Source organism: Aspergillus pseudonomiae (assembly GCF_009193645.1).
Source record: "Aspergillus pseudonomiae strain CBS 119388 unplaced genomic scaffold BDV37scaffold_108, whole genome shotgun sequence".
In the NCBI taxonomy this organism is placed as follows: domain Eukaryota; kingdom Fungi; phylum Ascomycota; class Eurotiomycetes; order Eurotiales; family Aspergillaceae; genus Aspergillus; species Aspergillus pseudonomiae.
This window is the reverse complement of record NW_022476100.1, coordinates 1-21,153: the sequence shown is the minus strand read 5'-3', so window position 1 is coordinate 21,153 and position 21,153 is coordinate 1. Positions and strand designations below refer to the sequence as shown.

Sequence of the window (21,153 nt, the reverse complement as noted above, 5' to 3'; positions counted from 1 at the left end):
TATCGTCCAATCCGCTCGGCTTGATTCTTCTCGCGATGAGATCATGGCACTTTTCCCACTTTCGGCCTCCCTCTAGAATGAATGGTTTGACGACTATCACAAAATGGCTCTCCACCTCGGCTCATCACGGTCGATCTCTTCTCGCCTTCCACTCTGTTTTCTCCCGTCTCTTCGTCGTGGTCGTCTTCTTCTTCACCCCTTCCAAACTATGTTTTGTGTTCTAGACTCAACTTATTTTTGGTTCGCCCCCGTCCAAGGCCGCGAAATCTCTCCACCCACGTTTCCACGCCGTTAATGCCATTGTCGGTGCCATATATCTGGAAATTTTACTCTTGCGTTCCTGGACGTCTATCGGCTCATTAATCCTCGTCCTGTCTTCCACAATTATCCTTCACTGCCTACTGCCTCTCACTGCCTCTCGTTATTATCCACCGGCAACGACATTCGCTGTACATCCTCCATACCATCCGCCTAAAGCTTCTCTCTCCTGTTCTTTTATTATCGTTTCTTTTGCCCCTCTTTTTCTTTACTTTCGCTAAAGCCTTGGGCTTAACGCAGCTGGACTGCCTAACCAGCCAATGTCGCATTCCCGTGAGAGCAGCGGTTCTTACGAATGGCTGAATCCCCAAGCCAACCCAGAACAAACCGACCCAGCAGTCCATCGTCATGATCATGTTGACGAGCAGCCTTCCCCTCCTAGCCCCGAGCTACGCCCCGACGACGCGCTGAACGAGCATGCCCGCCCTCAACGAGTGAGGTTTCAGTCTACGAGTGCTCAGGGATCGGAAGCCCCTCCGCCCATTCGTCCCTCAATGGCTCGTTTCGACTCAGATCAAACTCTCATGTCAGTCCATTCCATCAATCCCACTTCTGCCCGTTCGACCGACCTGTCCGATACCCTCCGCGCCGAGGCGGAAGCAGAACCCACTACATCGTCAAGAGGCCGAGATGGCAGCACGAGCCCCCCGGGAGTCCCCCTCGACTACGACACCGAAAGATCAAGGTTCAGCAATGATGTTCCCAATCGCTCCCCATCCGTCGGAGCACGGTTGAAGGCTGCTAGCAAACTAATCCGTCAGAAGACGGTCCGGCTGGGTGAACGACTCGGCCGGCCTCAGGATGGTGGCGAGGATCTCGGAGCCTCTCTTTTGCCGGACGACCTTGAGGGCGGCGTTCCATATCATGAAATCCAAGAGAGGAGAAAGCCCACAACCGAAACCCCAGAAGAGGAGAAGCAGGATTTTGCTCCGAGTGCAGAGGCACATCGCCTAGTACGCCGAGTAACTCAGTCGCAAAATGCCTTGCGTCATCGCAAGCCTAAATCGGCTTACACGCGGTCGGGGCAAACCACCCCAGAGGGTTTGGGTCGCCCTGAATCATGGTATAGCTCCAGGTCTCGATCCTTTAGCGGCGGAGGCATCTTGTCCCAACTCCTCAAGTTGCAAGCCGGTCAAACGGGTTCAACAGAGAGCGTCATTACCGACTCATCCGACAGTGAGTCGCAGGTTTCGTCGGGGGCCGCAACGCCGAAATCCGGGGCCGCAACCCCCAAGCGGGAAAAGCTGAAATGGTACAAGAAACCAAACCATCAGTCGACAGCTTCTCTGGTAGAAGCCTCGATGAACCTGAGCCGTGCCAGCCTTCCAGCTTCAGCCGATCCTCTTGCGTTTGCTACCCCGAAGACACGTAAGAAGAAGGCCTATCGCAAAACCCGCTTGGAAGACGAGATTCGTGTCACAGTGCATATCGCAGAGATCCTTGCCCGGCAGCGTTATATCATGCAGCTATGTCGTGCATTGATGCGTTACGGCGCGCCCACTCATCGTCTAGAAGAGTATATGAAAATGACGGCGCGTGTGCTGGAGGTCGAAGGCCAATTTTTGTATCTCCCGGGGTGCATGATCATGTCCTTCGATGATCCCACCACCCGCACGGCCGAGGTCAAGCTCGTCCGCATGGTTCAGGGCGTGGATTTAGGTCGCCTAGCGGAGACCCACAACGTGTATAAGAACGTTGTCCACGACCTTGTAGGGGTCGAGGAAGCTAGTCAGGAGCTTGACGGCATCATGCAACGCTCTCCGCGCTTTAACAAATGGCTCTTAGTCCCTGCATATGGGCTGGCTAGTGTCGCCGTGGGTCCGTTTGCATTTGATGCCCGTCCGATTGATATGCCTATCTGTTTCTTTCTGGGGTCCCTTGTCGGGTTTATGCAACATATCCTGGCGCCCAGGTCCGTGCTGTATTCCAACGTGTTCGAGGTATCGGCGGCCGTGTTGACGTCCTTCCTTGCACGCGCATTTGGCTCCATTAAGTCTCCCACCGAGGGCGAAGAGTACCTGTTCTGTTTCTCGGCCCTCGCCCAATCCTCGATTGCTCTCATTCTTCCTGGTTTCATGGTGCTGTGCAGCAGTCTGGAACTGCAGTCACACCAGATGATTGCGGGGTCGATCCGTATGGTCTACGCTATTATTTATTCACTCTTCCTTGGTTATGGAATCACGGTTGGCACGACCATCTACGGGCTTATCGACGGCAATGCCAACTCTAACACGACGTGCCCGCAGCTGGACGTGTGGGGCAGCGAGTACATTCAGCATTTTATTTTTGTGCCGGTCTATGTCGTCTTCCTCGCCATCATCAACCAAGCCAAGTGGAAGCAGGTGCCGACCATGATTGTCATTGCGATCAGTGGCTACGTTACCAATTACTTCAGCACCAAGAAGCTGGGCTCCAATTCGGAAGTCGCCAACACGGTGGGTGCGTTCACGGTCGGACTTCTTGGCAACTTGTACAGTCGGCTCTGGCATGGCCATGCCGCCACCGCCATCCTTCCGGGGATCTTTGTGCTCGTTCCCTCCGGCTTGGCCTCGAGTGGCTCGTTGATGGCCGGTATTACGTACGCCAACGAAGTACGGGAAAATCTGGCCAATTCAAACAGCAGTGACAGCCTCAACAGTGCTAGTCAGGATACATCGATCGCCAGCTTGGGATTCGGTATGATTCAGGTCGCCATTGGTATTACCGTCGGCCTGTTCATTGCTGCTCTAGTCGTTTACCCCTTTGGAAAACGACGCAGTGGTCTTTTCAGTTTCTAATCTTCCAGTGTACATTTTGCATTTGTTGTTTTTCCAGCGTGTACGATTTTACGTTTGGGATAGAATGGCCCTGTTTGTTTCTTTGCTTTTATTTGTATATTGGCATTCCGTTCATACTTGGTCCGTCACGTTTTAGCCCGCCGCCAGATATAGATTGTGTATATACTTGAAGCGACAATGCGACTGCTTTTCTAGCCATTTGTTTTAAGAGAATTTTTTGCGTACTTCATGTAGGAACTCACCGTGACCCTACCAACCGTCGTTGGAATACCAGTACTTCGTCCGGGTGGACCCGATCATTATATATAACGGAGGTTTTCGATGAAGATAGCAGAAGAAATCCACCAAGTCTGGCAAGCCTAGAAAGGACAGAGTCTATGATGTGGAGCCGTCTTACAACACCAAGAAACATGTCGAATGGATCTATAAAACCTCTTCGAGGCATGATATACCATCACTGAAGGATCTTGGATGAGAATGCGAATAGCAATAGGGATTTGTTTATAATGGCAGAGATGCTGCAGCTCATCATCGAATTGGGGATGTGGTTTAGTGGTATAATGTTCGCTTAGCATGTGAAAGGTCCGGGGTTCAATTCCCCGCATCTCCATCTTTTTTCGATTTTTTTTTTTTTTTTTTTTTTTTTTTTTTTTTTTTTTTTTTTTTCTCTTGTCATATTATTTTATGCCGAACAAATGATTAGGGCAACAACCGCACGTGCGACAGCAACTATGAAAGGATTCTGTGTATATTGTAGTCCCTGCCTGGTAGCTCCTGCTAAGCACTCGTCTTGTCATGATAACCAATCCATCCCAAAATTCGCTCTGGTCAATTCTGAGACGGCTGGATTCGGCCGTCTCACTGGTCGAGAATGTCGTAGTGACCGCAGGGGTCGGTGACCTTAGTGATCCCTTCGAGCCAGCTAAGCACTTAGTTTGCAGTTCAGCGTGCCTCATGTGCCTCGAGCAGCAGGAGACACGGCTCAGGATGTGAGTCCAAGACACGGAGGTGCTGCGAGCCAAGAAACGCCGCATGGTCTGATACGAGCATAACCTCGGAAGTTCTCCAGGTCAACCATTCAGCCTAAAGAGGGCAATCTCAACGAAATACAGGGTCGAACTGCAGCAAAGCTCCAGGAAAGCTCTTTTCCCCACCTTTGCCCAAACTCTAACGGTGGCCGATGCCCACGGTCATGCTCCGAGACTATGCCTCAAGATGGGAAAGCATGGCGTTAGGGTCGGGGGCCCGCGTGGGGGAGTCCAGATGCGGATTGGTCGAAGCTGTGCTGAGACGATCGAACATTCCTCAACCCCAGCTTTTTGGTTTGCCTCGTCCCCGGATGAGATCATCCTGCGCATGCAGAGTTACCCCCACGTCGCTTTGTGCCGTTGCTGGGGCTGGTCCTACCCCAGGATTTGGGTGGAGTCGGTTGGGCAGGATGGCCCTTGCGACCGTGCCATCCTATACGAGTCTCCCCCCTGTGGGTGGATTGTTTATATAGCGTCGGTTGGACCCTGGGGTCGGGTCCATCTTTCTACCCTACATCGCTCTGTCCCGAGCGGATTTCTCGTTGCTGCTGTGTTGTCGACTGAACCTCTCTCATCATGGACGACGGCAAGATCACCGACCATGAAGTGATGGGCGACAAAGCAGATATCACCCATGAGGAAGTGGTCCAGGTGTCTCAGTTGACGCCCGAGGAGCTGGAGATCGAGAAGAAACTGCGGCGGCGCATTGATAGTTTAATCATGCCGTTGGTCATTCTCGTGTATCTGATGAATTATATTGATCGGTAGGTGGAGCGAATCTTTGTGGAGCGCTACGGAGTGGAAATGAGTGGAGACTAACGCTGAGTGACAGGAATAACTACGCCGCCGCCAAATTGCAAGGTCTCATGGAAGACTTGAACATCAATGACCAACAATACCAGACCGGCCTGTCCGTTCTCTTCGTCGGTTACATCCTAATGCAAGTCCCGTCGAATCTCCTTCTGAACTACATGGGCCGACCGTCGCTCTACCTCGGCTTTTTCACCACGGCCTGGGGCCTGGTGTCGACGGTGACCAGCCAAGTCACGAGCTACGGGGGCATCGTCGCCTGTCGGTTTATCCTAGGTCTGGTGGAGGCGCCGTTCTTCGCCGGCGTGCTGTTCTACCTCTCCAAGTGGTATACGAAGAAAGAGTTGGCCCTGCGCATGAGTATCTTCTACTCGGGCTCGCTGCTCAGCGGCGCCTTTGGCAACCTCATCGCCGCCGGCATCCTGAACGGTCTGCAGGGCCACCGGGGGATTTCCGCCTGGCAGTGGTTATACATCATCGAGGGCGCCATCACCATGGCCGTAGGCTTGACCGTGGCGGTGTTGCTGCCCGACTTCCCCGACACCTGGAAGCTGTTGTCGCCGGAGATGAAGCATGTGGCCAATCGCCGCCTCGCTATCGAGGCCGCGGAGGCGGACGTCGACGAAGCCGGCAAGATGAGCCAGGTCAAGGGTCTGAAGCTGGCCTTCACGGACATCAAGACCTACGCGCTCGCCCTCGCGTACATGGCCATCACCGGCGCCAGCGGCTTCCAGAACTTCTTCCCGACGCTGACCAGGACGCTGAACTTCAACGAGACCATCTCGCTGCTGCTGGTGGCACCGCCCTATATCTTCATGGTGGTGTACAGTCTCGCGCACTCCTACCTGTCGGACCGGTTCGGCCGCCGGTTCTGGTTCTTCGTCTACCCCATCCCCATCACGATTATCGGCTTCGTCGTCTTCATGACCACTGACGGCTTCGGGCCGCGCTACTTCTCCTTCTTCCTCATGATCTTTGTCTTCGCGCAGAACGGCACCGTCTACTCCTGGATCGCCAACTCCATCCCGCGCCCGCCGGCGAAACGCGCGGCCGCGTACGCCTTCATCAACTCGATCGGCAACTCGGCCAGTATCTGGACCCCGTATACCTACCGCCACACGGATTATCCTTACTACCGCCCGGCCATGGGGACGTGTATTGGCCTGCAGGTCTTGGGGCTGGCGATGGCGATCCTGATGTATTTCCACCTGCGGAGCTTGAACAAACGGCTGGACCGGTTGGAGGACGAGGAGGTGACGTTGACGCCGAAGGAACTCGAACGGTTACAGAAGACGGCGGAGATGGAGGGCATCGACATTGCGGCAGCGCGGCGGTTGCAAAAGGGGTTCCGATATATGATCTAATAATTGGAGTTGGGGCTTACGTGAAAGTGTAGCCAGACATGTTCCTGTTTCCTAAGAATACAGATTTTCTGAGTTAATGAACCGTACATGAGTCGTGACGCGTATTAAGAAAAAGTACCATGATGTCAAAGCTGGTCGGGATAGAATAGGGCAACGGATTGTAGGCGACGCGCTGCGCGCAGTGCAATAAACACGCACTGAACCGGACGCTCATATGCCGTCATCCGGCAGGGAAGAGAATGACCCGATGTATGATTGCGACCGTAAAAGCTGCATCGAATTCCGCCGTCCGAGGGATCAATTTGGGAGGTTTCTATCTTATGCTATGCCGATTGGCCCAATAATCGGGCTGCCGATCACAGCAAACAAACAAGAGCGATGTGGAACCTTCTCTGTTGCCAATCAAGGCATAGTTTCAGCAGACCCATTCTACTTCATGTGTGGATATGAGCTGTTTGAATGAGGATTGTAGGACTCCATCCAGATTCACCTTTCGTTGATTTGATCGATCGGCCAAGTCGTGGGACCGACTGAGACGTGGTACTGTGTACAGAATACTGTTGGACACACGCCACGGCTGTGGCGTATGTCGTAGCTGGTGTTCATTCACGAATAGGCAACCTGAGAGGCTGCATTCCCCCAGTAGCCGATGATATCATTGCACATGAAGGCATCCCTTGCGTGCTGTGTGAGAGGTCTTCTTTTGAGGGGTGGAGCAGAGCACTCCGATGATGCGGAGGAGGGAAAACCCGGGGAAACGATGATCGACTACCAGTGATGATTCGCCAGAGAGGCCACGGAAGACTCTGGTCCGTCCTTTCAGACGCGCAGCTGCGGCGATCCCGATCCATGGCCAGGGCTTCATCCTGCGCCGGATTGGGCCACTCGCAGGGTCACGTGAGCTGTCGCAACGAACGGAGCATCGAGTATATAAACCCCCCCGTCCGGACATCTCGAAAGGGTATTGTATATCTGAATCATTACCGTTCGATAGACCGTCCATACTATATTGTCTCTGTCTGGTTTAATTGAGTTCAGCCGACCTGTATCTGGATCGCTTCACTATGTCGCCCACCCTCATCCAAGCGTCGCGCCCCCTCGCCCGTGCCCGCAGCCAGTCAAACACAATGCGCCCCTTCTCTATCGCCATTCCTGCCAGACTCGCCAACGAGGGGACGCACATGACCAAGCTGCGTGGGTTCCTAGCGGAGTACGTTCTGTCCCCTTTCTCCTGGCCCTAATCGAGGGTGGTTGACGTCGGGAATGACGTCAGTGACACCGGAAGAGACATTCCTCAGCATGCAATGGAATGTTGAGGTATTGAATCCATGGTAGAGACTAACCGAGTGGGCCGCAATAGGAAGGATACGACCCCTCGTCAAGAGAGTCCCTATGGCAAAAGGATGGAGTTTGACTCCTTCCGACGGGTGCAGCAGCAGATGTCGGAACACGGCCAACGTCTCGATCAGCTGGAAAAGACGATGTAAGGCTGTTTCTCGACAGTTTCCATGATATCATATTTACTGACGCGATACTTCTAGTCAGCAGTTGACTCGCATGCAGGGCGTCTAGTAAGATCTGCTAGAACGCTAGTCGTCCCAACTCAAAACCCTGGAGTTTTTATTACATCCAACATCCCTTTCACACAGCCATCCCCTAGATTGAGTCATGGAGGCTGTTATACCATCAAATGGTCCATCGGAGAAGATCTTCTCTCCAAGTGACCACCCATTTACCCCCACCCGATTTGTCGAGCAGGACCTGATAGCGCGGAGGGGAATCATCTGGCATGAGAAATTGTATATACTACTGTGCACGTATTATGGAATGATATCAATGAGTTTTGTTACTTGACTTGAATCTGTCTGTACTTTGTACGATCCGAGTTCAGGGACTCGCTTGCTAGATAATCACAAATTAGTACCATATTTGCTTGATCATGCAGGGAACAACAAGGACTGCAAGTTCCTGTCACTAATTGAGACAGTGATAACAATCTCATCCGCATACCTACGGACTCCATTCGCAGAGGATGAAAATAGCCACTTAGGACAGCTACCCACCAGGAATGGCGACAAAAAATGAAAACCAAAAAAAAAATAAGAGAAACTGCGTCGTGCATCACGAGAGTCCGATTTGCAAACAAGCCACCGACGGTGAAATAAAGTAGTCCCGAACCTGCATGTCTTCCGTACACGCGATTGACCACATGGCCATGGTCCAGGCTGTGCAAAACCTTCACGGTCCGATCCGCTGTCTCAAGCCTCTTGACCAGATCATAACTCTGTCGGAAGTCCAGAACGATGACTCACCAATGTCTCAAATGTAAGTACTACGCTCGTAAACAGTGGCGCCACGTTCTTACATGTCATCGCGTGGAGTTTCGGCTTCCAGCAGATGAAGGTGTGGTTATCCGTTGGGCTTGCTGCAGCCTTAAGGACCCAATGGAATGTCTCGTCTGGAGAATTGTTCTAGAAGCTGTTTGTGCCTTGGAAGGATTAGTGTGGCTGAGCCGATTCGTGGAACTTACGATGGTGCAATGCATCAATGCTCGACCGAAGAGGAGCATGCCGCCGTTACAGTTTCTGGGGCGAGGCATATACATCGAACGATATTAGTATTACTAAATATTACAATATCCCTGGATAAGGAAACAAGCGCTGTGACTGGTTTTTGTGGCCCTAGACATGGTTCGATCCGACTCTGAGAAAAATCCTAAAACAGAACATTTGAGGTATACCGAATCCATCTATTAGGCCAGCTACGAATGCGACATGCTACATATGCCTCATAGAGTCCCCATGGTGAACTAATAACATATTGTATCTCCAGTTCCTTATCCTTGTAATCCTTAGCGCCAACTCATCAGGCTTCGCACCATGCCTCGCATCTGGTTCATTTCGGCCGTTGACTATCACAACTGCATCAAACGGCGACAAGGTCGCGGTAACATCTCGCGACTCGTCCAAGTCGGACCTGAAGGAATACAGCATCATGCCCACCAAGCTCGAAGTTCGCGATGAAGTCGAAATCCAAGCCGTCGTCGGCAATGTCGAGTCCATCATCGGTCTGATTGACATCCTCGTCAACAACGTCGGGTATATCATCCAAGGTGTTATGGAGGAATGCAGGTAGCTCTACTCAGATACATTTTTACCCAAGAGTAGACCATATGGACAGAAGAGAAGAGTCGGAGTATCAACACTTAAGTTATGGGTTTCTTTTAATGGGCCCCTGCTAAATAGAACAGCTGCTATTTCCAAAGTTACAACTCTCTGTCCGTCTCATATTCCGCGAAACGGCTTCGCTTCCTCAGTGTAGCCCCAAACCAAAATAAAGCAAAGATCCCAAAAACACATACCACCGTCAGCGCCCCGATCAGACTCGCACCTTTCCCAATACCAAGGTTCACGTAGAGCGGGGTCGACCAAAGAATGGACGCAAAGGCGAGAACAGAGCGCGCAAAGTCGTTCATGGCGAAGAGACTCCCGGCGTATCTTCCATACGAGACTGACATGTAGGCGAACATCGACTGGAGAAGAGTGGGCATGCCTACCATGAAAAGCAGGAAGCCTATGGTGGGTACAATCCAGTGGAACTCTGGGCTTGAAGTCCATGCAAATAGAAACATTCCCGCTGGGACAACTAGTGAGCCAAGAAGCCCCGGTATGAGTCTCTGTTCGGGTGAAGGCATTTTCCCGGCCTGGAATGGTCGGCTGATGGTAACATAAGTAATTGCTAAGTAGAATGGTGTGGTAATCAACACGGCTACTATAGCAGTGAGAAATATTGCTCCGGTTTGTAATAAGCTCATCGCGTATACACCTTGGTATACCAGGGGCACCGCTTCGAAGAAGGAATAGAAGATGGCATACACCAATGCGGTGTAGAGTGTAGTAAACAAGATCGCTGGATCGAAGGCGTTTATTTTCCATGGAATGATGAGAAAGTCATACCACGTCTCTTGGGACAGCTCCGCATGGTTGATCTCGGAACTGGATTTGAACGCATCATTGCCAGTCAAAGCCTGTAGCCGCCTGGCGCGTTGATATAAAATGGCTGGGCTTGATGTCTCTGGCAGGAATATCTAATGGATGTTAAATCGGAATCATTGTATAAGTTCACCAAACATGGCGGAGAAGACAATAAACGAACCAGAAGCAAGAAGCATGGTGCGGCAAACCAAACGATTAACCACATGCTCCACTGCCACCCTTTTGACGTGACACATAAACTTGCCAACGTTGGAGCAACGGTAGGAGCAGACACTGCACATACACCCCAGATCCATAAACCGCTAGGTAGGTTAATAAGACTTGTGATGTCTGCGAAGGACGCCGGGCCCGTTGCCAGACACGGCGACCCGAAGAAGCCTTGGGCAAAGCGTAGAAAGAGAAAACCAGGGACGTTGTTGACAACAGCCGCGAGTACACTGACTATCAAAAACACTGTAAACGAAACCACGTAGGGTGGGTTGCGGCCTATCGACGGTTTGTCTGATAAGGGGCCAAAGAGCAAGGGTCCTATCCCATAACCGAGAAGAACCAGGGCCATTCCAAGTGAGCCCACCGATGAGGGCACACCATACGTGGCCTGGAATTCCACTTCTGCCGGGGTAAATGCCGCGGACGACATGTAGACGACGAAAGTGTAAAAGTTGATCTGAATATACACCATTATCTTGGCCCAGCGAGGCCAATTGTATGGATTTCCCGGGTCGTCATCAGAATACCAACCCACAAGTATCGTACCATCAGTAGTAATGTCCGGAACGAGCCATTTGGAGGGATGTTCCTGATCAGAAGATTCACATTCTGCGTCACACTTGTCAGATTCCACGATTCCACCGACCCTGGAGGTATGAGATTCAGCTTTTTGCTTCTTATACTTCTGCGACAAGTACGTGGGAATCAAGCTAAAAGAAAAACTGACCTGGCGGCTGTTGAATACGGTGGAGACAAACAAAAGCCAGGCTTCTCCTCTGGGAATTTCAACAACTGGCCACCAGAAAGCCAATGAATGAATTTTCCTAAAGAAGAACTGCAGAGTATGCCCGCCATGATGCGAATTTTACATTAGCTGTGTTTTCTCCCGATGTTATGTGCTCAACCCAGTAGTTGAGCTTGATGGCAGTAAGAAAGCGTTCAAAAAGTTAGTCTGAGACGAGAGACTAGCCATCAAGCGGATGCAAACCTGTAGATGAAGGGAACGAGCGAGATCTTGATCGAGACCTCCTTTTATTATATTATGGTACTGATACTTGTTGGGCCACTTTAACTGCCCCACTCCCATATGCTTGCTTTTTAATCTCCGGAACAAAAGTACTTACCTTTCCTCCAATAGCACGCTCTAATATGCATGATGCCTGATACTTCGTCTCTTTCTGGAAATGAGTAGCTATCGAAGAGTGGTATCCACAGGTTATAGGTTCACATGGCCTAAAATTCCCCCATTTCAGCATGATCCCTTTTAACGCTATTGACTATTATTCGCATGTGTTTTGAGCTTATCTTGAATAAAGACCGCTGTGACAATGGGGCACGGTGCAAAAATATCGGAATTAAACAAAAACGTGCACTACGGTGTAAATCTCGTTATATTGATCTGCTGTCTTGGCCAGTTTCGAGGGCAGCCTGATAATCTGGGAGAAATCTTGACCGAGCCTTGGGGCTGAATTAGGGCATCACCCATTCAGACAAGCCACATGAATACTCTCGGCTCATTTCGGCGCTTGCTCCAAAAGAAAGCGATCTTCATCTTGAGAATGCACGAGCATACATAGTTAACCAATAAGTGACCCACTCGCCCGCATTAGCATGGTATGTGACAAAGAATTGGCCAGTCGTAGATCTCATCCATCCACGCGGCGGAATCGCAGGAGAAGCGCTACTAGCGATCCAACGTCCGGGATGGTCCCTGCTGCCCGTGGGATCTAGCCCTGCAATGTAAGATCGATGAGTGATTTTCATCAGAACCCAAGGAACTATTGCTGTGTCACCTGCACAACCCCTTGCACTCGACCCAGCTATTAATTGCCAAGACCTGTGGCGTCTGCATTTTTCCCTGGCGGAGAGAAACACTCACGACCCTATTACAGAGTTCGTTCGTTGCATTGAATTTCCTACGGCGGTCTGGATCATTTCACGCAGAGACTCTCGGTGAGTGGAAGGAAGGTGTGCTGGAGAGATCAATAGCTCGAATTGACTAGTGGGTAGAACTGTGCAATCAAATCCAATTGCGTCCGCCGCAATATGCAAGGATCAACGGCCGCCGCAAGATCTTTGAACTCACCTGATAAGTCTGTTGAGCATGCATGCGGGTTGCTAATAGCAGCACAAGATCTGACGTGTCCCAATGTTCAAGGCCTGTTCTATCGTGCTCGATATCTAGACTATCCCCTTGCTGGCTTGCTCAAATAAGACCCTGGGTCTATCAAACGACTACTGAAAGTGCTGGACACGCTGCTAATAAGTGACAGGTGGAAGAAGAGTGTCCCGATTATGGTGAATAAGGTTATTGTCGCTTATATTCCGTCGGACAATAGTATTTATCTCTATCCTCAGCTGTGTATTTTCATTTTAAGGTGTGTATCATGAGTCTCCGGATTGTTTTCAGCGCTGAGCGATGGGAGTGAAAGGACGACCATATGGTCCTGTATCACTGATTATAATATGGAAAGAGATTCCTCTTTAAACATTTGAATTGCTTGGGTTATATACAAAATATTGGAGTCTATTCTCCTCCCAAATAGTGTAATCTTAGTATATATTTACCAGTTTGAATGCTCTCTAAACCATTTGTCCCACGCCAAACAATATGATAATATTCCGTTGACAAACATCTGTCTTGTTCGAACCTCTTATAGTCTCAGTGACAGCCCTACAATCGTATATGATATCAACGAGGGGAAACTGATTCTTCCTGAAAGGTCTATACTCGCCCTGTTGCCGGGAGCAAATGGCATATTGCTATCAGCATATGTCACCTTGCCAACCTCCGTTAATATAACCGATCGTGGTCTTTCAGCAACCTTTCCAGGTGGGATACTGTGCACAAAGAAATATTGCCGCTGGGGTCAAGCGATAAGTACACATTCCACTTTGACCCGGGGAAGTCGAAAGTCTATACCAGTGAAAGGAGACAAATTCAAATTTTGACTAGATAATGTAACTAGCAACGAGGAGGGAAACGAGATCTTTATGTATAGGATTTCTGATAAAAAGTATCTTCACTACCAGCAAAAGCACTCATCAAGGAAAAAAAAAAAAACAAAAAAAAGTGGTGCCATGCACTGCGGCGCAGTGAAGTTGCACAAGTGTGACTTCGTCGGCAATGCAACAATTAGGGTCCAGCGTGCTGGGCCTGAGAGATGACGGTGGATTCCCTGTAGATTCTGCCATTCTGTAACATACCCGTCTATCTGTGGGATCCTCAGGTCATGCAGAGCCACATTTATCACTGAGTAGACGGCTTAAAGAAAACCGATGTCATGATAAGCACTTTCTCACGACTCTGAAGATATTTGATGAGATCTTGGTAATAGCAAGACTTGAGCATACTTTCATTCTGTTATCTGCATAGTTAAAATCACTGGTTAAGTATGTACTTTTGTCCGGGCACCGAGGGTAATGCAGTCGATTTGCGGTTTCTGCATATCTCTCTATTGTGAACCGTTTTCCTTTCCCTTCCGTCTCGAGACGTACACTAATGCATTGTAACGTGCAATGGATTCTTAATTTCCGAGTAAAGTCTGAAGGGAGCTCAGGCTATTGCTAGCTGGAAGCCACAGTGAAGATCTCTTTTCTTGAAGAAAAAACTAGCAAAGATGAGCCTGGAATGTCTTCACCTCGGCTATCGTCCGAAAGTTTACTTGTTACTGCAGCGTGATACTACCGGGTAAGACTCATCTGACGCATTAGGATGTTCTTCAGCTGCAGATATGCATACAACAGGGTCACAGCTGCAATGGTGAATGGCTGGGTTTTAGTTCGATCCATAGCCTCAAAGTAAGCGAACCAGGCTAAAGATAGGATCAAAACCGTCCCAATCATTCGGGTAACAGTCGGTGGTCGGAGGCGTAGAGGAGACCGGGGCAACTATCAGGTATCATGACATGAAGCCGGAGAACTGATGTACTTCCAGGGATGTTCGGCGCGTTTTGGTCATACCTTAATGAGCCTGCTCGGTATTATTGGTGGAAGGACCAGAGTAAAGTGGAGATGCCGATCAGGCTTGCAGAGAAACGGAGACCAGATCCTGCCGAGTCAAGTAGCGTCTGGCGCTCGTCGGAGAGACTCCTCTCCCCACGCGGGGGAAACGTCTAACCGACAGCCCTATCTCAACTGCCGGAGATTGTTGGCACCCCTGGATAGGAGGGATATTGAGCCGCTTGCACAATCGGTATGGGTTGCCAGTCAAGCCGGTCGATCGTCCGGAATGCTTGGCAGGAACCAGTCTCGGAGGAAATTGGACATAGCCCGGAGTTGGTTTGCCTTGTCCATATACTGTTGGGTTCAGCAGTTGTACGTCGAGGATTTGGGATCAACTGCACTCGACGGGCAAATCCATCATTGTCCGCATTCCACCGGTTCATCCGTATGCCATGTTTACACTCCTCGGACCTTATTTGCGTAGGTACACGAATCGGATAGCACCGTCTAGATAGTAATCTCCAGCCTGGCTAAGGCGGCCATTCCGTTCGAATCACATCACTGTCGACTATCAACCTCAAGTGTCTAGTCGCAGATAGCATCGTCTGAACTAACCCGTCATGGTTGGTACCATGTGTGGATCAACAGCTCCGGTACATCCCACTATGACCCGTACCACAGGAAGGCGAAATTGATTAGTTCTGGCTCAATGTGTCAGGTACAGCCGTATGCAACCAATTGACGAGGGGCGCATTTGTATGCCAAATCTCAAGGCTGTCGATCAACTTGTACCAAGAAACAGCCTATTCCTTCTAGAGAATTTGGACTTGGTGACCGCATTGGTTTAATCGTGTCCAGTATGTGGATCGTGTACATGGGTCTGTTTTAGGTGCATAATTCCGGCACCATATGGTCCTGTCAATCGACCACATGGAGATGTCGATAACCTTCGTCAGTCACACAGAGATGGGCGGTTCAAGCCGATAAACACTAGACTCATGATCAACATAACCCGGGAAGTCCTAAGACGACTAGGCCGCTCTCTTGTTGATCTTTTACTTGTGTCTGCATGGACCCTGGACCCTCTACGGAAGTTCTCCGGTTCTACCCTGTAGGGTGCTAGAGCAATCGAACAGCATTCTCCATATGGCAAACAGGCCAGACCACCTGAGGCTCAACTGAAGCAGGATCCACTTGATTTGGACATGCTAAGCGGGCTGTCTTTCTTCATGTGTCACGGAATCTCGTGGATTGCGACTTCGTTTACTGTATCATGCAACATAAGCTTCGCCTTCCTCGGCTGGATGTATTGTGTTTCAGGCTTGGTATCGTCAAGTAATGGCGGATTAAAGGATCAGACTAAAAGAAGGTGGATCGCCAGTGTCATCCAGCCAATGTCTAGACAGAGTTATGAGGAATCAGCTGCAGTAAGTTCTGTGGGCGGCAGCCAAAAAATGCTTGTGGAGGCTTCTGGGGACTGCCATTCCGGATACTTTCCTGTCAGAATAATTATCGTAACTATCTGGCAAAAGCAGTCTAGGAGATAGGCGTTGCAGCCGCATCACTACGCTGCTCTGCGGGTCTTTCCTATACCCGGCAGACAGATCACGGCAGAACGGCATGTAGAGCAACGGTTGCACCCTGGTAACTCGTGGTCGACCCGATGGTCAGTCACCCCAGTAGTTTTCTAGATCCATGGGAGCTATAATAGGGACATCTGATTGGTGTGCTGTATGGCGTAGGGCCCTAACTCGGAGTTGCGCAGATGTCCATTCTCTTCCGTCACTAATGCCGCCGCCGAGCCACGCGAGTAGGCTCAAGCTTATCGGCGCACGCCAGAGTGGACCAGAAGGTCCAGAAGGATGCGGGAGAAATAATTTCTGCTGTCTGTCGGTTCCCATTCGCTGAATTGCATGATTCCTGCTGGTTCTATATTAAAATCTTGCCATTTTCCTTTTTGGTCGCTTTATTAGCTACTTCGCAATACACATCGCCCCCGTGGGTGGGTACTAATTAACACTCCAATACGAGACGCTACTAAAAGTATTGGATTTAATCCCTGGTACTTTTTTTTAATGCAGTCAGCAATTAAACAAATGCATACACAATTGACCTTCAATTAGAATATAAACCGAAGCCTGTCTGCGATTACTCCGGGTGCATTGTATCTGGAAATCATCAACTATCAACACATAGTCAGACTGCGGGTGAAAATAGTCTGTGGACACTGTGAACAAAATAAAACCAACCCAGCTCTCGTTCTTCATTCTTATCTATCCTTTTTATAATCTTGCATAGTACGGTATCACTTCCACGTGGAAGTTTGTTCACCGCAACATGCCTCGTGCCCCACAGAAATGGACTCCAGAGGAGGACAAGCTCCTCTGCCGAGAAGTGCACAGCCAATGTAAGTCGAATCGCACAGGTGTTCCGGACATACTGGGTCTAACTCTGTGTTGTGTGCCAGTATCCGAAGGCCGAGTAAGAGACTGGCGATCAATAGCAGACAAGATTCCGGGCCGAACGAATAAAGATTGTCGCAAACGGTGGCACAACGTGCTTTCCGGTGGGTTGAATAAGGGATACTGGACGGAGGAAGAAGACAAGCTGTTGACACATGCGGTGCAAATGCATGGAGAGACGTGAGGATCTTCTGTCACTCGTCGGAGGAAGAACCCTACACTGACCGGATACCGCGACAGATGGACGGTGGTTGCAGATGTCGTCAAAACACGAAGCGCAGATCGTATGTTCCTTTGGCTCTTGTGTCCGTGGTGCAATGCTAATCGAAGTTGTGTTCAGAATGTGCTAAGCGATGGAAGCAATGTCTCGACCCGCAACTAGACCGCAGTGAATGGACAGAACTCGAGGTAGGTTTGCCGCTCCATGGAGGGTTGATGAGTACGAGGCTAATATGAGCGACGATAGAATCGACGATTGATGGAGGCATGTGCGGTCAAGGGACGACGATGGAAGGAGATCCAGATGGAGCATTTCCCTACCCGGTCACGAAACTCGATCAAGAATCAGTAAGCATAAGCTCCGGAGGAGGGATGAAGTGCAGGACTTGACGCTAACGAAATCGTACCGCGACCAGACACACAATCCTTACCCGTAGATACAACAAACTGAAGAACTTGCGAGAAGCCCAGCATACTGCCAGCGCGGGGACTGGGCCCGAGGACTCGAGCTTGTCACCGAGCTCATGCGAGGACTCGGGAGACACTGTTGACAGTAGCGACGATGATAGTGGCCTTGGAAGCGGAAGCACAGGAGGAAGCAGCGGGCTACATGATCCTCACATTGCCGATGATGACGTGTCAATGAACATAAATCCCACAGACGTCTTGCCATCGACGACTCAAGGGATACCGGGACATAATCCTTTTATGCACGGGCCAACCTGGGACATGGCCGGCACGTTGTCGGGAGATCCATGGGGATTGCCTTCAGTAGGGGACACGGATAGTATGGGATTATTCCTCAGTGGTATGGTGCCGGAGCTTCACAGCATCCCACCTGACAGCCTGCATGGTTTCAGCTTTGCGGATGCCACTGGCGGCAAAGACTGCATTTGCCCCAGTTTGTTATCGCCAACCGAAGAGCTCCCCAGTGAGTACGGCCAAGGAGACAATTTTGGCGACGATCTGAGCGTATCGGCAATGGACACAGAGGAACAGACGCTCGCATCTTTACAGGAAAACGTGGCTCGTGGGAAACGGTGTGCAAAAATAGTGCTGACGGTGGAGGAGCCCGATAATAATACGGTTGAGTCCCTGGTGCAAATTGCATTCTCCAGCAAATCACGGTTCCACTTCGCCCGTGAGTGAAAGGATTGGACCAGTTGGGTGTTAGGGGTTTGTGGTCTTTTAGTTGCTATCACGGTGGCTTGGTTTGGCGCTGATATCAGGGAGTTATGGCGTTTCTTTACGTGATATGTATGAGATGAGATATGCGATGGACGAGTTCAGCAGATAACATCCAACATCTGCTCGTTACTCGGTCCTAACTGTACCTTACAGGAACTTCTACGGATGGTTTCTTTTTACGATAGATTAGTGCTTTGGAGCGTTTGGTGAATCTTCGAAGCTTTGTGATTCATATGGCATAGTAAAGGGGGCCATTGAACCAAATCTTCAAGTTTGGTCTTCCTTTGCCATGAATAGACAACTATTGTAGTGTTATCAATGATGCTACATGCCTTTCTTCTTCTGAGCTGCGACTTGTACTTGCTTCACGGTTTAAAGCTGTCTCTAGGTTTTGAAAGATATATATGCTGTAAGCGTCTGAAGCTCCATTTTCCGAGGTGGAAAAGCCTCCTGGTAGACAGAGACTTGGGCCGGACTCACGTACGGCCCCGACAAGATCATAGGGCAAGTGTGATTTTGGGGCTGTCTGGCTCTAATTCTATTCTTTTTGTACACTTTTTGCATTTGGCCTCTGGCGATAGAGTTGCCAAAGTCCTCTGGGCTCTGTATACGCGTGATTCCATTTACCAAGTGCCTGTTCGGTGTTATTGGGACCTCGAGCCCGATGAGTGATTATACAGTAAAATGTGTTAAACAACTTTATATGGCAGGACCGGGCGTGCTATTGGCCTGAGAACGTGAGATGAGGTCGGGCTATTACGACCGACCCACTGTCTACTCCATATATGTAAAAAATGTTACAAAAAAAGAAATTTCGAATGCTCCCACGCGGATTTGAACCGCGGACCTCATGATTACTAGTCATGCGCTCTACCAACTGAGCCATAGGAGCTGCGATGAAGGACAAAGTGGCTTATTAGTGTAGACAGACCTTAACTAGCCAAGCATAGACAATTAACCAGCCATCTTCCTCCGTACATCTCCATCACAGATAACTAACACAGCCATTCAAGCGTCGCAAGTCCCAACACCATACCAATCACGGTCTTCGCCATGTCGCTACTGGTAACGGACAGTCTCAATGATGCATTCGGCGTGGGCGTGCTTGTTTCACTCGCGCTTGTGGTAGTGGCAGCTGTTTCCGACGTGGTGGTCGCCGACGCCGTGGGTACATCGCTGGATTCGCTGCTGGCGGTGGAGGACGACTGGGCTCGTGTTGTCGATATCACGGTAGTATTCGCAGCAGTCGTGGTCGAATTCGATCCGCCCGAGATTCTCTTAACTTGGAAGCCATGGATGTCTACCGACGACGCTTTTGAAAAACGCTCGGTCGCCTGTCCCACAGCCTTGTCGGAACAGTCGTCGGTGCCGTATAATAACATATTTATATTCTTTTCGCCCTGCGCATCGATGGCGAATACCTTTCCCTTTTCATGGTTGACTGTGATGCACTCAGAGGGCCCGTGGCCGGTTTCCAAGTGTGAAGTGTTGTTGGAGTCTCTCCAGGTGAACTCCCACGCACCAGTGGAAGGAAGAACGGCCAGTACGGAGACCGACAGAGGGAGTAGTGCTGACCACTTCATGTTGACGCGCTTCCACTGGTTGACAGAATAAACCGGTGTGTAAGTAGGGTTGCAAGAAGAGCGGGAAACGAGGAAGAGAGAGAGCTGTCGGGATGGAAGCGTCGCTCCTTGCCTTATAAGTCCTCGACAGTCTCGACCTTGTTTGCGAAATGGCCCCCCCAAGCATGGATGGTGAACTGCAGATCCTCGTATTCAATTTGTCGAACAACCAGTCAGGACCAACGCTGATCATCTAGTTTTCTTGGCGCAGGGCCTTAGCTCTTCATAGATACGAGTTGCCAGGAACAAGATGGTCGGAGAACCAATGTCAGGGGAATAGCGGCGTAACTGATGGGTTACATTGCGTTAGTCAGTCCTTCTCTGACAGGCATCCTGACGGTGCGCTTATACACTCCTGTCCCAACTCGCACAAGGTGCGTTGATTAATTGGGCTTGCGAAGTTCGGCATTACCTTCTTCCCATGCTCGAACTTGAATCAATGAGGACTTCAGTCTACGTGTCTCCTCTATATCATCAGCAGTATCTGTTAGATCGCAGGTGCCTACTCTGCAGAAGCTTGGAAGCAACGGTGTGCAGCGTCACTATCGACATTTATATTTTTATCAGTTTGGCTTGGGTGACTTTTCCCACACGTGCACCGAAGAGAAAGGCAATAGGCTTCTTACATAATACTGTCAAACCGATCGAGCCTCCTCTCAGCATTCAGTAGCTAGCGAGATGTCTGGTGTGGATGAGCTCGTGGATATGGCGGCTCTCTACTTCTCGGCCGTCAAACCACTCGTGCAGCTCTATACTAGCTGGGCTCTGGACGATCTTGCCGCAGAGACCAAGGATCCACAGAGTAGCGAGCTTTTAAGCAAAATGGAAGAGGAATGACCAATACGTGCCCTTTATCGGTTCCAGCTCTGTTGTAACTTGTCCGGGGTGGGTTGCCACAAATTTATTCAGAAACCGAGACTGAGCCTCGGCTCTGGGGAGATCGGGACGACATTCTTATGCTTATTCGAGCCTAGAGAGGTCGAAGAGATCTCCTGTATCTATACCTTCGCCAAGGAAAGATATAACCAGATATTCAACGACATCTGTTGGGATATCCGTGAAGAGAACCCGAACCTTGAAGGACAACGGCCGCGCACTCCTGAAGGAGCATTTGAGCTAGATAGCAGCGGTTAGTTCCAGTCCTGCTCTATTCCCCTGCGTTCACCTATCACGGATGCCCCTTTAAGGTTCGAATGTAACTGATGAAACAACCCC

At 50.2% G+C, this 21,153-nt stretch overlaps 9 protein-coding genes and 2 non-coding genes across 11 annotated transcripts; 6 read left to right on the top strand and 5 right to left on the bottom strand.

Annotated features, from left to right (window-relative positions):
• The first annotated feature begins 22 nt into the window (after positions 1-22).
• On the top strand, positions 23-3,357 carry BDV37DRAFT_16409 (uncharacterized protein). The gene is made up of 2 exons (XM_032079220.1): positions 23-240; positions 559-3,357. Exon 2 carries the CDS (start codon positions 579-581, stop codon positions 3,093-3,095), a length of 2,517 nt encoding a protein of 838 aa, XP_031936230.1. The 5' UTR covers positions 23-240; positions 559-578; the 3' UTR covers positions 3,096-3,357.
• A 276-nt stretch (positions 3,358-3,633) lies between these two features.
• Positions 3,634-3,705, top strand: BDV37DRAFT_t211. The gene has a single exon. It is a non-coding gene; the product is annotated as a tRNA-Ala (tRNA).
• A 19-nt stretch (positions 3,706-3,724) lies between these two features.
• On the bottom strand, positions 3,725-4,414 carry BDV37DRAFT_16377 (uncharacterized protein). The gene has a single exon (XM_032079209.1). The coding sequence runs from the start codon at positions 4,127-4,129 to the stop codon at positions 3,773-3,775; it is 357 nt and encodes a 118-aa protein (XP_031936229.1). The 5' UTR covers positions 4,130-4,414; the 3' UTR covers positions 3,725-3,772.
• BDV37DRAFT_16378 (putative MFS transporter) lies at positions 4,415-6,404 on the top strand. Its single transcript, XM_032079210.1, has 2 exons — positions 4,415-4,887; positions 4,956-6,404. Exons 1-2 carry the CDS (start codon positions 4,700-4,702, stop codon positions 6,295-6,297), a joined length of 1,530 nt encoding a protein of 509 aa, XP_031936228.1. The 5' UTR covers positions 4,415-4,699; the 3' UTR covers positions 6,298-6,404.
• Positions 6,405-7,281: 877 nt separating this feature from the next.
• Positions 7,282-8,488, top strand: BDV37DRAFT_262082 (uncharacterized protein). Its single transcript, XM_032083383.1, has 4 exons — positions 7,282-7,507; positions 7,658-7,780; positions 7,839-8,199; positions 8,308-8,488. Exons 1-3 carry the CDS (start codon positions 7,362-7,364, stop codon positions 7,867-7,869), a joined length of 300 nt encoding a protein of 99 aa, XP_031936227.1. The 5' UTR covers positions 7,282-7,361; the 3' UTR covers positions 7,870-8,199; positions 8,308-8,488.
• Positions 8,489-8,984: 496 nt separating this feature from the next.
• BDV37DRAFT_262081 (uncharacterized protein) lies at positions 8,985-9,545 on the bottom strand. The gene has a single exon (XM_032083382.1). The coding sequence runs from the start codon at positions 9,402-9,404 to the stop codon at positions 9,075-9,077; it is 330 nt and encodes a 109-aa protein (XP_031936226.1). The 5' UTR covers positions 9,405-9,545; the 3' UTR covers positions 8,985-9,074.
• A 13-nt stretch (positions 9,546-9,558) lies between these two features.
• BDV37DRAFT_290596 (major facilitator superfamily domain-containing protein) lies at positions 9,559-11,357 on the bottom strand (the record flags this gene model as incomplete). The annotated part of the gene is made up of 3 exons (XM_032088747.1): positions 9,559-10,384; positions 10,453-11,091; positions 11,226-11,357. The coding sequence occupies 3 exons, from the start codon at positions 11,355-11,357 to the stop codon at positions 9,563-9,565; spliced, it is 1,593 nt and encodes a 530-aa protein (XP_031936225.1). The 3' UTR covers positions 9,559-9,562.
• Positions 11,358-16,784: 5,427 nt separating this feature from the next.
• On the top strand, positions 16,785-18,277 carry BDV37DRAFT_290594 (SANT/Myb-like DNA-binding domain-containing protein; the record flags this gene model as incomplete). Its single annotated transcript, XM_032088746.1, has 5 exons — positions 16,785-16,858; positions 17,117-17,193; positions 17,250-17,317; positions 17,376-17,476; positions 17,545-18,277. 5 exons carry the CDS (start codon positions 16,785-16,787, stop codon positions 18,275-18,277), a joined length of 1,053 nt encoding a protein of 350 aa, XP_031936224.1.
• Positions 18,278-19,135: 858 nt separating this feature from the next.
• BDV37DRAFT_t209 lies at positions 19,136-19,208 on the bottom strand. Its single transcript has one exon. It is a non-coding gene; the product is annotated as a tRNA-Thr (tRNA).
• Positions 19,173-19,954, bottom strand: BDV37DRAFT_262080 (uncharacterized protein). The gene has a single exon (XM_032083381.1). It carries the CDS (start codon positions 19,897-19,899, stop codon positions 19,312-19,314), a length of 588 nt encoding a protein of 195 aa, XP_031936223.1. The 5' UTR covers positions 19,900-19,954; the 3' UTR covers positions 19,173-19,311.
• A 496-nt stretch (positions 19,955-20,450) lies between these two features.
• Positions 20,451-20,828, top strand: BDV37DRAFT_262079 (uncharacterized protein). The gene has a single exon (XM_032083380.1). It carries the CDS (start codon positions 20,617-20,619, stop codon positions 20,773-20,775), a length of 159 nt encoding a protein of 52 aa, XP_031936222.1. The 5' UTR covers positions 20,451-20,616; the 3' UTR covers positions 20,776-20,828.
• Positions 20,829-21,153: the final 325 nt, after the last annotated feature.

Bases quoted from the DNA above. Each gene is read 5' to 3' on its own strand.
- BDV37DRAFT_16409 (XM_032079220.1), top strand. From the start codon at position 579: ATGTCGCATTCCCGTGAGAGCAGCGGTTCTTACGAATGGCTGAATCCC.
- BDV37DRAFT_262079 (XM_032083380.1), top strand. From the start codon at position 20,617: ATGTCTGGTGTGGATGAGCTCGTGGATATGGCGGCTCTCTACTTCTCG.
- BDV37DRAFT_262081 (XM_032083382.1), bottom strand. From the start codon at position 9,404: ATGATATACCCGACGTTGTTGACGAGGATGTCAATCAGACCGATGATG.
- BDV37DRAFT_262080 (XM_032083381.1), bottom strand. From the start codon at position 19,899: ATGAAGTGGTCAGCACTACTCCCTCTGTCGGTCTCCGTACTGGCCGTT.
- BDV37DRAFT_16377 (XM_032079209.1), bottom strand. From the start codon at position 4,129: ATGCGGCGTTTCTTGGCTCGCAGCACCTCCGTGTCTTGGACTCACATC.
- BDV37DRAFT_16378 (XM_032079210.1), top strand. From the start codon at position 4,700: ATGGACGACGGCAAGATCACCGACCATGAAGTGATGGGCGACAAAGCA. The intron at 4,888-4,955 runs GTAGGTGGAGCG...GCTGAGTGACAG, and splicing joins CTGATGAATTATATTGATCG to GAATAACTACGCCGCCGCCA.
- BDV37DRAFT_262082 (XM_032083383.1), top strand. From the start codon at position 7,362: ATGTCGCCCACCCTCATCCAAGCGTCGCGCCCCCTCGCCCGTGCCCGC. The intron at 7,508-7,657 runs GTACGTTCTGTC...GGGCCGCAATAG, and splicing joins CTGCGTGGGTTCCTAGCGGA to GAAGGATACGACCCCTCGTC. The intron at 7,781-7,838 runs GTAAGGCTGTTT...CGATACTTCTAG, and splicing joins GATCAGCTGGAAAAGACGAT to TCAGCAGTTGACTCGCATGC.